Below are 13,737 nucleotides of genomic sequence, written 5' to 3' on the forward strand. Positions count from 1 at the left end.
ATAAGAATAAATATTTAAAAGTTTTTTAAAACATATATATATATATCTCAAACAAGAATGCCACTTACTTTTACCAATATATCTTTTACAACTTGATTGCTATCATTATGAACACTGATATAACTGGAAAAAGTCTCTCCCAAAAATATGTTCCTGTGAAATAAAATAAATTTTTAGGCAGAAATTTATTCAAGTTTTATCACAGATATTCTATTTGAGCACCACTGAGAACTGGAGAAATAGAGAACAATTTATTAAAGGAAAGAACTCAGGTAAAATATTGCTTCAACATTCTTGTTTACACTAGGTTGCTCATTCATTACCTAGTGTAACTCAAAATACTGATTTAATCTATAAAACATGATATAGCTCTTGGTCTTCAATTACTGCACAAACTGCCAGTCATCTTAGAAATAAGTCATTAAAATCAGGTTCATGGTAAGAGTCTTAAGTTTGTTACTGAAGAAGATAGATAGGAAAAGGCCATTTTTGATATAACTTGTGAACTGAATCTAGAAGAGATCTAAGTAATTGATCTCAGAGTTATTTTTTACCAATTTATTTGATTTTTCTAAGTTATTTTAATAAAAACAATAACTAGTGGCTTTATATTTTTTATAAAATGTTTTCTCAAAATATATATTTATAAACATATATGAATGTATTTAAAAATATTAAAACATATTTATAACTACATATAAAATATTTTTACATGACTATATTCCCAAGTTTTCAAGATACTAGTTAATAAACACATTTTGTAAAGCTTTCAAAAAAACCTGAAAAATTCCTGAAAAACCTGAAAAGTTCCTGTCAAATTCTCTCACTTGCAAACAGAGAGGAACCAGGGGCTTCTATCTCATTAATACTCTAGAATAAGAGAATAGCTAAGAGCAAGAGAAGGAATTAAAAAATTGAGTTCCTAATTAGCTGACATGTCTGATAATTTATGTTGGGAGATGGCTCAAGTTGAATAAAAGAGCTACTTTTGAAAGACGTTTAGATTAAATCAGTCAAAATAAAGGGAATCAATGGGCATTAAAAATATAAAATCTAAAGAAGAAAGCTAAAATTTTATCACCCTAGGAACCCCTATTAATATTTCGGTATGTATCTTATTTTTTTAAATCCTATGTATCTAATGGTTTTTCAAAAACCAGAATCATGCAGTATAATTTTCATAAAACTTTTCTTAACTACTTAAATGTATCCTGAGCATTTTCCCAGCCCATAGTTATTTTCTGAAAACTAGATTTGTAATGACTTTAAAGTACTGTTGCATTTCTTATGTGACTACATCATTCTTACCCAAAATTCTGTGGTAAAGTCAACATTTCTCCTAACATTAAAATTTCTGCACCATTTACAGTCGAAGGATCATCTCTCATGAGTTGGTTAAAGAGATCTCCTACAGAAAGAGAAAAACAAAATTCTAACCTTTACCTTGTAAAGAAGTTATACTTACATAAAGAAATAGCTGAGAGAGATTTTTTTCCCCCTCTTTAATTCTGCCCACCTCCCAACTTCCACCCTTGACCTATAGATGTTGCCGGCTCCCCTTAAGAACTGGATCTCTAAAGGCGGGGGGTCTCCTCCCATACGCTCAGGGTGTGCACCTGGGGCCTAGTGCACCCAGGGTATGGTCCGTGGCTCCACCTGGGGCATGAACCCAGGACTTTCTGCGTGTAAAGCAGATGTGCTAACCACTACACTATGGAGCCACCCCCTGGGAGAAATATTTTTAAAAATAATCTCCACAAAATTATTTTAAAAATCTAATTTCTAATCTTCAATTTAACTAGTGCATGTCAAAAAGTTCTGGTTTCACTTTAGAAAAAAAGGTCATGTGATATAAAATATATTATAGAAAGCTCCAATAATTTTAAATAAAAGAAATGCTCATACATACATTGATGGAACATTTGAAGATAAATGTAATTTTAAAAGTATCATGACTATGAAATATCATTACTAAAACAAAAATAAAAGTCTCTTGTTGCCATGGGATAGCAATAGTATCTTGACTTACAGATCATGAGTGAGACCTGTTACTCAGATGGCCACCACTCACATGGTACAAAAAGAGGCAACAAAGAATGCAGCAAAGAGTTAGCATAAGATTGGCAAGGCTAGGCTTACGGTAAATACAGGCAATCTAGGTTTCAACTTTTCCTAGGTGCAAGTAGAATAAAGCATGTGCCATACCAGGTAAATCTTTTTCTTCACATGTTACTGGAATATTGGTGAATAAAGTAGGCTTAGTCAACCGCATCACTGTGAATTAAGAAAGTAAAACAAAAAAACAAAAAACAAGAAAATATTAATATTGCTTTAGGCTAGTACTCCCAAGTCGAGTGTATAATATTCATCAATTTTATACTGATATACTTCCTAAGACCACTATACAGAAATGATTTACTAAAAACGTTAATATATGAAAAAATTATATGAGAAAAAAAGAGAACAAGTTTGCTTTTATTTATGGTCTAATGAATCGTAAAAGTGAAATATAACATATCTCATTATAGAGAAACTGAAAAATAAAGAAATTTTAAAGCTTAAGGTCTATTAGGAGAATGAAGCTTTAAAAAAAATCCTGAGTGGCTTCACTGTAAACAATACCAACAAAATATTAATCAAAATCAGCCTGGCAGGAAAAATCTTTTAGATGTACCATTTCAAATATGAAACAATAATTTTATGCCAAAAAAAAAATCTTTGTGAGCTTTATCCCTTGGTTAGAATCACTGGCCACTGGAAATTCAGTAAGTGGTGGCTCTTTAAGCAACAGTCTGCGTAGAAGTTACAAAAATATCAGTTAATGTATATAGGTTTACATAATTCCAACCAAAACTAAGATTTGTTCTTGGAACATGACAGAATGTGTCTAAAGTTTATTTAGAAAAACAAATTAATGAAAATAGGAAATTAATGGGAAAAATGAGGAAGAACTGTACTTACAATATATTAAACCATTTGAATCCATAATCAACTAATCGGCTTATTAATGTAAGACCACATAGATACCTATATATCTATATATCTATATATCTATATATATATATATATATTAGTTTAAAAAAGGATTATTAGGATACAGCAAAATAAATCAACATTACAAGGTGCTAGAATGACTGGTTAGCTAACTGGAAAAAATAAAATTTAAGTTGAAAATTCATTTCAAATATCAAATAAATTGCATATGTATTAGACAAAAAAGTAAGCCATAGAAAACTAGAAAAAGTATTTATTAAATCTAGTCTAGCGAGGATAGGACATCTTAATAAAAAAAACTTTTTCAATTATTTCTAAAGATTGACATTTGACCACATCAAAATAAAGACAAAAATATAAAATTAAAAATCAAAGCAACATAAAATATTTCAGAAAATGAGTCACAGACTATTTCTTTATGTTCTATTAAAAATGTTCATTCCATTCAAAACCAAAAATCTTTAATGATTATAGACATAAATGGCCAATTCACAATACAAGAGCATTAACCAGCTACAGATAGATGATGTGGTGGGGAGATGGGGTGGGGAGAGTGGTTGAAGAAGAGTTTCTGAATTACACTTTTATTTTTAACTAGGAAAACAGATTAAGTACAATATAAAGGGGATAAAAAGTTTCTCTAAAAATAATATACAAGAGACAGATTTTCTTACAATCTAAATATCTAAATAAGACTCTAAGCTCACTATTAACACCAATTGGTGTTTTGTTTCCTCTCCATTTTTTTTTTTCATTTCAGAAGAAACCAAATCTTAATAAAGAGGAAACACACTCTCAATGTAATCCTGACACACATTTAAAAAAAATATTTTAATTAAAAATTATTGGGGTGACATTAATAAGTTTCAAGTGTACAGTTCAACAGTGTGTCATATATACTGCACTGTGTGTTCTCCACCCAAAGTTAGATTTCCTTCTGTCACCAAATATTTTACCCCTTTTACCCCCATCTACCTCCAGTCTCTCTCCCTCCCTCTGGTAACCACTAATCCACTGTCCATGTTCATGACTCTCTGTTCATTTGTCATGTTTGTTTGTTGCTTTCAATTTTATACCCTACATGAGTGAAATCATATGATTTTCAACTTTTCCTGTTTGACTTATTTCACTCAACATGATTATCTCAAGACCCATGTTGTTGGAAATGGCAGTATTTCATCTTTCCTTATGGCTGAGTAATATTCCAATCACCTTTATCGAATCATCTACTGTCGGACACTTTGGTTGCTTCCATGTCCTGGCCACCATGAATAATGCTCCTGTGAACACTGGGGTGCATATATCTTTGCAGACAAGTGTTTTCAGTTTTTTTGGGGGGTAAATATCCAATAGAAGGATTACTGAATCATATGGTAATTCAACTCATTTTTTTGAGGAAGCTCCATACTGTTTTCCACAGTGGCTGTACTAAATTGCAGTACCACCAGCAGTATACGAGGATTCTTTTTTCTCACAACCTCTCCAATACTTATTATTACTTGGCTTGATGATAGCCATTCTAACAGGTGTGAGGTGGTATTTCATTGTTGTTTTGATTTGTATTTCCCTAACAGCTAGTGAAACTGAGCATCTTTTCATATCTGTTGGCCATTTCTATGTCTTCTTAGGCGAAATGTCTGTTCAGGTCTTCTGCTCATTTTTTAATTGGATTGTTCTTATATTATTGAGTTGTATGAGTTCTTTATATATTTTGGATATTAGGCCCTTATCAAAGGTGTTGTTTGCGAATATATTCTCCCATTTGGATGGTTACCTCTTTGCCTTGTTGACACTTTTTTTTTTTTTTTGCTGTGCAGAAGCTCTTTAGTTTGATATAGTTCCATTCATCTATTTTTGCTTTTACCTCCCTTGCATTTGAGGCCAAATTCATAAAATTCTCTCTAAATCTAAGGTCATGAGTTTAGTACCAATGTTTTCTTCTATGCAATTAATTTTGAGTTAATTTTAGTGTGTGGTGATAGACAACAGTCTAGTTTCATTCATCTGCACATGGCTTTCCAGCTTTCCCAGCGACATTTATGGAAAAGGCTTTCCTTTCTCCATTGTATGATGAAACACTCTTTTTAAGTGTCCTTGAGTTCACCTAAGTGTGTAGCCAATTTATTTGCTTATTATATGCTCAAACTTCCATTATGTACAAGTTCTATAAAGCTTAGTTTTTGCTGATTCTATTTTTTTTCTAGGAGGATGAGACAGTAGGGAGTGGGTAAAGAAACTAGCCTCCATTAAAAATAAAAAGATCCCACTTTGTAAGTTATATAAATGTCTAATCACTATGTTGTACACTTGAAACTAATATGATATTATATGTCAACTGTAATTGAAAAATAGAAAAAGATTAAAAAAATAAAAATAAGAAGATCCCAAAGTGGCATTAAAAGTACCTGTTTTCTTCATATTTTCAAAAGAAGGTAAAAATTAGCAGAGGGGATAGCAGTTGTAAGAAATACTATCATCTTGTGGACTCAAAGAAAATTACTATAAAGCACATTTGTCATATTGCAGATTCTTAAACAGGAACTTAGATAGCTGAGTTATTAACATACAACCATCTCATTCCTTGAAGGACAATCCAAAGTATGCCCATATTCTATATTAAATATAGATTTAAAACTTAATGTTTACTGTTTTATAAGGAATTAATGGACCTCAAAACGTAAACATAATGTTAGCTGGATAAGAGTAAACACCAACTAAAGCAAAGTTTAAAAAAAATGGCAGAGGAACTATAATAAAGCACTGGTGGTTAAACAGTAATTTATATCCAGCCTTGAATGTTAAAGCAGGTTCTTGGTCAAAAATGAAAGAGACAAAAAAGAATGTGATTTTTAGTTCAATGCCAGATATTCACCACACATGTCACCTAGTGCCATGTGTAGACACACTTTCAGTGGAAATCACAAAACAGACATTTCATTTACTTATGAAATTCAGGTTTCATTTAAAATCTTATAAAAAAACTTTCATAAGTCTTCAGTAAAATTAAGAAAACAACAGGCTTGAGGTTACAAATGAATGAACTGGGCCTAGTTCGACTTACACATACATTTTGCTTGGCCACAACATTTAAAAAAAAAATTAGGTAGAATCTTCAGATTCAGAGTTCTTACATTCCACAGTCTTAGCTGTCTAGTCCCTAAAGGCATTCAAGTTTGTGAATCTTGAATTAATTTTGGGTATTTTGAGGAGATTAAATTGAAGTAGATAATTTAGCAGAAGCTCATTTGGGAAATTTTCAAAAAGTGGTCTTTATTTGTTAAGTTGGTAAAGGAAGTTAAATTCATGTGATGCCCTCCACATCTTTTTCCTTTGACTTTGACTTAACATTTATTTGAAGGTAGATAGCTTGTCAGGGAAAAATTAAATTCTGGTACTGTTGCCACTTTTCTAGAGTGTAAATACTGATGGTTATTTTACCAAATGCCCTCAGATTCGCCTTCCTGTACATCTTTGTTTCCTCAATTTATTTTCATGTCTGTGACTTAACAGTAGAACCTATAAATATTGCTAAGCCCCACTATTAGGCTAGTGAGAGAACCATGAGTCCTCAGGCTCTAAATACTCTAAAAAGGCTTCAAAGAAGTAGCTGTGGATTCTAAATTCTTAGGCCTAATTACTTAAGTACTGTCTTGGTATAAGAGAAATGAATCTTTCTAAGTTCATGGCAATATTAGCAATAAAACTTAATCTTCATTTTCTTAATCCTGAATTACCTTTTCATCGTTTCTCAAAGAGTTAGAAAGCAATTTATATAGAATTAGAAAAATTTAAATCTGCCACATATGAAGACAAAGAAGCTCTTTTTAATGTGATTCTTAGATTAAAAGGCTACTCATAAGAATCCCATGACCCCTGACTATACCTTGTATTTTCAGCTGTGTACAATCAGTTCAATATAAATCATAAAAAAAACTATGTTGTCTGTGACCCTATCTTATGAGTACCTAACTTTTAACCTATGATTAGCAACCGTACAGTAAATAAGACCTGAACGATAAAAATCAAATTCACCATTTATTATTCCCTAATAATATTAATCAACTCTTATTTGTTTTACCAGCAGTCTTGGATTGAAAGTAAGATTAACAAATAAAAGAGGAAGTAATTATTGAAGAAGTTACCTTGGAAATTCCCTCTACATCAGGTGACTTTTCATTTAAAGACTTTTGGAAGCATTCAAGCATATGATTATTTTATGGACAGTAGTCTCATTTGAGACAATAAAATGGTACTAAAAGTAGTTAAAAACAAAAACAATGTTTGGAGGGAGTAAAACCTAATTGGAATAAATTATCTAGTTAAAAATTAGTAGACTCCTCAGATTTTAAGCAAACTCAGCCTATGAAGAATCCCTCCAAAGGGCACATTTACCATGTATCATGGAGGCTCTACCATGTCTGGCACTATGCCACAAAGCAAATGTGTCTCTGCCTTCCTAATGAGTACAGTCTTATAGGTTTTTTTAGGGATTTGGTTCTACTGCTTAAAAGTAGTAAATCCATGTAAGTTCTGTGAGGGCAGGGTCCATGTTTGTCTCCTCCCCTACTGCATTCTGGTACCTAGCTCATGGTAGGCATTTAAATTTGTTTAAGAAACGCATGCTTTTATAAAAATTTTTTTCTATTATCACTTTGTTTACTTTTACGAGGTGATGTGTAAACCCAATTTATAGCATTTGGTTATGGGAAACCAACAATGACTCCACAAACCAGCCAACTAGTAATCAACATTATCGGTCATTAAGACTGTATTATCTGTATTAGAATAAAGAATAGAGATCTCTTATCACATTTGATACTTCCCTTCAAAACAGGTTATAGCTTTAGATACATTATGGTCTTAGGTAAATTATACGTTTTTCACCTTTGTTTCAAATCAACACATCAACTATTGTCTATTATACAGGAAACATCAGCAGAATCTGGGCTGGTCTCTCAATGTGAACTATATTCATGCCACTTGAATAACATTCCCAATAAAATTGGTTTTAGTTTTATTTAAAAAAATTTATTACACTTTCAGGAAAGAAAAAATACTGTTAAATTAGATTATAAGGATTCACCCAAATCCAAACTATTCACTGTAATTCATAGGGATATCTAATTCAACCATTGAAAAATAACAGAACAAAAGGAATAGAACATTTTACTTTTAAATTCAGTATAAATAATAAATTATCACAATTCATTTAAAAGAAAATTGCTAACAGTGAAATCCAGAAAGTTCTTGACTTAAATAACAATCCTAGAAATTCAACTGATAGTTATTTATTTCTGGGATACAAACTGTACACGTTACCACACAATTATTTTTCACAGTGTTAAGAATAAATAGGCTCTATTAGCAAAGGTTCAAATAAAACAAATAAAGTCATTAAAAATTTAAAAACCGGTAAAAAATTTACTCATTTCGGTTCATACTGTTCATTCAGAATATTTTCCTTTTTGTCAATCAGTGGAATTCATTACATACTAAAAATAACACCATATTTATGCACAAATAAATTTATTTTCCCAGTAAGAGCTAATTTTCCTTTAAGGAGATTTCCTACATATTCACAGTACATAATATCACAGAACACCCATATTTGGCCTAAATGTCTCTGAATTGTAGCATTACAAGATGGAAGTTCATTGTGCCTGATAATGCGATTGAGTTTTGCCCAAATGTCTTCCAGAGTTTGGTTGTTACAAATAGTGTGTTCTATTGTCCATCTTGCTCTATAAAATGAGTGTAAATTTAGTGCCTTTAAACTATCTTGCAATTTTTCAGACAAAGGAAAAATATTTTCAGTACTATTACTGCTGGGAAGTGAAACACTCCAAGACCTCTTCTTGTGCCGCTTTCCCTCTTCTGATTGTTTTTCCAGATTTCCAGAGATAGTCTGTTCATTCAGTGTGTGTGACTGGATTAAGTGCTGCTTTTCTTTTAAATTAGGTTGAAACTCCAAGAGATCTACTGTGCAATCATAACTCTGTGATTTAACAGCATGTTCTGCAATGGTTAAGCACTGTTTCACAACATCAGTTGCCTCTTCAGAAATCACAGGTGGTGATCTTTTTGGCTTGAGTGGGAGTTTGAACCCATCATGTGGAAACCAAGGAATAAATCTCGATAGTGGACGTGTAGGAAAGTCTTGAATTGCTTTCTCTGCAATTTTTAGCAGTTGTGTGGGATCACTCTCGTATGGTCGATAATGTAATATTACTTCTGTAGTCATTCTGCAGTAATCCAGTCACTCTTAATGAAGATAAAATTTCTTAGCTGAGCTCCTCAGAGCTAGAATGTAATTTATAATGACAAGACTGTCTCTCTTTCCAAATCAGAGGGAAACAGGACCTAAAGTGAAAGTATTGCAAAGAATAAGATACAGTAGGGACAGCCTACATACAAATAGGCCGAGAGAAAAGGAAAAACAAAAACCAATCCCAATACTATTTTACCTAAGTGTTATTGGTAAATGTGAATGTAATCCACAAAATTGGAAATCCTTTCTCTCACCAAAATAAGCGATCTGGATTAGATGCCCTAAAAGATCACTTCTAGCCTAAAAATGCTAGAAGTCAACACATTTAACTCAACAGATATAAAGAATTTGGAAGTAATATATTAGGTAATAATAATCTTAAGGTCATACCATAAACAAAGCAAATTAGTGATTCTTAAAAGGTTAGATTTATATAAAGATAACAAAAATGAAATAGTTCTTAAAATTTTAAGATATCTCAGTAGTAAACAGTAAAAACATGAAAATTATTTAACTTTGCATCTTAACCATGCTAGGAACTGGTTTTGTGACAGTCTCCTCTGTATAATTGGGGCACATAAGCAATTTCAAGATCTTAGTATCATCGCTCCTGAATTCCAGTTTGGAGGAGGAACAAGGATAGGTCCTTATTTTTTTTTCCTGTTAGAACACAGAAGTCCTCAAGTTGCCCCAAATTAACTCATTGATAATAAGTTCCAGCATATAGTACACAAGGTCAAGAATGGAGCCTTCGAGGATCTGCAAGTTAGGCTTACTGACCAGGTCCAAAGCTGCAGGAGTCATAGTACAGGTTCTTCCATATCCTTACTGTGCAAAAAGAGGTTGAATCCCTTTTCCCCCAAATCATTAGAAAACTCCTTGACGAGGGTTTTTCCACTGCAAAGATGACAGTGGTGGGGACTCCTGGCATGATGTCACAATACTCATTTGTCCACTGATTCTGAAGAAGTAATCTCATAATGATTCTTTTCACCTACTATTAATGTCCACTGACTAACAGATTTGATGACTCTTAAATTCATAAATAACTGTGATCCTTAATATCCATAATTTTTAATACAGATCTAAATATAGTTAGCACATTCTTTCAAGAATTAATGCTGTTATTTTTTTCTTTCTTCTTTTTTACACTTTCACGTCGTAAGGTATGGCACTGAGAATTCTTTCACTGCTGTCTCAACTTATTCAGTGTTGTACTCCAGAGATACTGAAGTTGTGAGAGCTCCTTAATATTTTAGATATCTAAGAAAGTAAACTTAAATGACCATATAAATTGATATATTTGGCATCCAATAGCAGTAAAATTAAAACTTGTGCAATTTTGATTAGGACATTGGAGAAGAATAATACCAAATAACTTTAATAAAGCTGAAACTATTAGTGAATTTCAAAGCACCTGTCCTTTAGGCTGCTAAAATAATCTTTCCCAAGGTATCTTCTGCTTTGGAAAATAAAGAAAACTAAAAATTCCAAATGGCAGTTAGTCTCCATACCACTGAAATTTAACTGTGTTTAACAGCTCCCAGTTTGTATAAAATAACACCTGGCAGCTAAAAGGACTGTTTCAAAGTCCTATCAAAGATAAGTAAAAGGAAAGATTTCTGAAAATTCAGTTTCCTTTATTAGTAGGCAACATGGAGTCTTGGAAAGATCCAGGAAGGCCTTGTGACGAAGTATTGCCTCAATCACTTATTAGCTTGGTGATCTTGGAAAAGTTTCTTAACTTCTGAGAGTTAAGTAACATGTATTCCACATATTTGATGTGATACTGAGAGATAACGAACATGACAGTTCCTTTTCTTTTTATCCAGGAATAATCCATTTCAGTCCAGCTCATTTGTTCAAGGTAAGCTTACAAATTCTATTGCTATATTACTTAATATTGCAGTTTCTTAATTCTATAGTCAGAGACAGTCCTGTTAACCTAAGCTACTAGTATATGATTTTATGTTACAAATGAAACCAGTGAGCTTGTTTGTCGCCTGCACCCTAACTAAGGCGGTGGTGGTAGGAGAGGAAGTTCCCTCAAAATGGATATCACAGGAAGTCGGTGCAATTCATCTGAATTCAAATGTCTACTGAGCATTTTCTCAGCTCAGTCCAAGAAGGTATTGGTAACCACATAGCAGAGCATCTAAGAAACAAAGGGTGAATTCGTGGTATAGAAAACGGATGAAATAAAGCTGAAAGCATTTCAAATAAGTTTTTCAGAAATCAGTAGGAATTCCCCCCCCTGCAAAAATGCCGTTTTTCCCTTATGATCTACTTAAATCATCAAACTTACTCAAAATTGTTTGCTGTGTACAAAAAAAAAAATTAAAACTGACAATTTTCCCACATACACAATATTTTGAAGTAAACTACAGTAAGTTTTAACAAACTTATGTTAGAACTATGTATTTCTAAATTTTTGGCACAGCTGTCGTGCAATACTATATTAATTTTACAGTTGAAGTTGAAGCTTGGTAACTTTGTCAGCGCTACTTGAAGAAACAATAGACAGAAGTCAGCTGTCATCTTATTTAACCGGGCTTGCACCGGTTGTAGACGTCAGCTTCTGCAGCTGAAATCTGTGTGATGACTGCGGCAGCACATAACAAGGTATTTACCAGGTACCTATCTATTTTATTCTAGAGAGAGGCTCTCGAATCTCAAAATCTAAGAGGAACAATTGCTTTTTGCTGCTCGACGCCAAAGGACAGCAGCAGGGCGAGTACTGACAGTTTAAGAAGAACAAGGCCTACATCCTAGAGGCCAGGGCTGTGTAGCAAAGGCTTCGAGAACTAGAGAGAAGGGGAGAAAACAGATTAAGGGGAGTCAGGTTCGCAAGCTTACCTTTCAGGGCCAGCAAGTGCTCCTGTTTGGGGGGATTCACTTCCATTTTGATCGGCACTTTTGACACAATGCCTACGGGGGCCGAAGACGGTCAATCCGATCCGGAAGAAAACAGAAACGCGCGTTTTTGAGAAGACAGGGTGTGAAACACCCTCCCAACAGTTACTTCCTTCCAGTGGTGTCAAATTCTCTTCTTACCACGTCCCTTAAGGACCCAACAGCTTTTCTTTTGCCAAGGTCATTTTTTGCCTCTTAGAAAGCTATACATAAAAATATGACTTCAAGAAACCATTCGCTGGGAACAATACGCGACCTCGGAAATACCTACATTGCCGAGTAAAAGATACCGATGTGGCACACTGGAATTTGTAGTTTATGCAAAACCGCATTGCGTGCAGGGAGATGTAGTTCCCCACTCTCCCTGTCCCTTTTGCAGTTGGGCAGAAAAACTCGTTGTTGGAGGAGTTTCAACTCCAAACTTATGTTTTATCCCTTCTTTTTTCTTAACTCTATTCCTTCCATCAGTCGGAGACTAATAAAAATAACAAAGCACCCATGCGCAAGACCGTGTAACCGGCTACCGACAGGCGGGAGGAGGAGCGAGCATGCAGGCGAAACACGCCCGCCCCGCGTCGCACTGCGCCAGCGCTCAGCGGCGAGCGCCGAGGCCTGTGGGTAGGTGGCTCTACCCCGCCCCTCAGTGGAAGTCCCTGAGGGCCGCTTCAGCGGCGCTGCTCCTCCTGGGATGGCGGCCCTGGTTGTAAACAAGCCTGGAATGGGACTAGACAGTGGCCGTCAGGGCAGCCGGGGGTCGGCCGTGGTGAAGGTGAGGGACCTTGTGTGTTCTGTTCTCCACCATTGGCCTCCCTTCGGTTTATCCCGGAGATCTGGCTGCAGCGCCGCGGCCCTGGCTTCTTTCGACGGGATGCGCGGCCTCTGGGCTCCACTCGGCTTTAGTATCTTCGCCCTCCCCATATGCGACTTTTGTCCCCGCAGGCCTGAAGTGGCCTGGTCTGCTCATGCCAGTCCTCTGCTTGGCATCACCTTTGGGGACGTTTTGAAAAGGAGCTTATAGGTCCGTGGGAGTGACCTGGCTGTTCTTTTCCCAGGTCTGCTTTTAAGCTCAACAGGCATTACTTAGCTTTTTAGAATTTTATTATTATTTTTTATTAAATAGAGTCATTATTATTGCCAGGTTCTATGATTGCTATTTTAACTTGTTAATATCTACTTATAAGGTAGATGTTAATTCCCGTTTTACAGGTGTGGAAACAGGTTTAGGTTAACACGATGTGTGGCAGGGCCAGGGTTGACTGGCTGTAATGTTTGCTTTTCACTGTTGTATTACTCTTATAATTAGACATCTATTATTGATTGATCTGCCCCATTCTTTCTTGGTGGTACAGTCTGTCAACACTCGAGAAGTGTCCAACAGCAGCATAACTGGGCATTGATGCTAGGGTATATGGATTGCCCTTTGCTTGAAGTTTGAAATTCAACCCTGTGTCAACTCTCCAAGATGCCGTTACTAAAAAATCAACTGGAATACGTGTAATTCATTTTTCCCTTCCGTTATATATGTGGAAAAATCTGGAAGGGAAGACTGATCACAGTGGTTT

At 34.6% G+C, this 13,737-nt stretch overlaps 2 protein-coding genes across 8 annotated transcripts in view; one reads left to right on the forward strand and one right to left on the reverse strand.

Annotated features, from left to right (window-relative positions):
- The window catches only part of TRAPPC13 (trafficking protein particle complex 13), a 36,269-nt gene extending 23,595 nt beyond the window's left edge, over nt 1-12,674 (reverse strand). For 3 of the 7 annotated variants that reach the window (XM_011371079.2, XM_011371086.2, XM_011371083.2), the window contains exons 1-5: nt 12,447-12,673; nt 12,119-12,190; nt 2,206-2,274; nt 1,309-1,408; nt 69-153 (exon numbers count right to left, since the gene is read on the reverse strand). In XM_011371079.2, coding sequence (XP_011369381.1) covers nt 69-153; nt 1,309-1,408; nt 2,206-2,274; nt 12,119-12,190; nt 12,447-12,507 — 387 coding nt within the window. In that variant the 5' untranslated portion in view covers nt 12,508-12,673. Of the gene's footprint in view, nt 1-68; nt 154-1,308; nt 1,409-2,205; nt 2,275-12,118; nt 12,191-12,316 lie in introns of all 7 variants that reach the window. The other 4 variants (XM_011371081.2, XM_011371078.2, XM_011371082.2 and 1 more) reach the window with 3 other exon arrangements.
- Nucleotides 12,675-12,782: 108 nt separating this feature from the next.
- Nucleotides 12,783-13,737, forward strand: part of TRIM23 (tripartite motif containing 23) — a 29,474-nt gene continuing 28,519 nt past the window's right edge. The window contains exon 1 of the mRNA XM_011371087.2: nt 12,783-12,944. Within this exon, the coding sequence (XP_011369389.1) occupies nt 12,864-12,944 (81 nt within the window). The 5' untranslated portion in view covers nt 12,783-12,863. The remainder of the gene's footprint in view (nt 12,945-13,737) is intronic.

Source organism: Pteropus vampyrus, unplaced genomic scaffold, assembly GCF_000151845.1.
Source record: "Pteropus vampyrus isolate Shadow unplaced genomic scaffold, Pvam_2.0 Scaffold182, whole genome shotgun sequence".
In the NCBI taxonomy this organism is placed as follows: domain Eukaryota; kingdom Metazoa; phylum Chordata; class Mammalia; order Chiroptera; family Pteropodidae; genus Pteropus; species Pteropus vampyrus.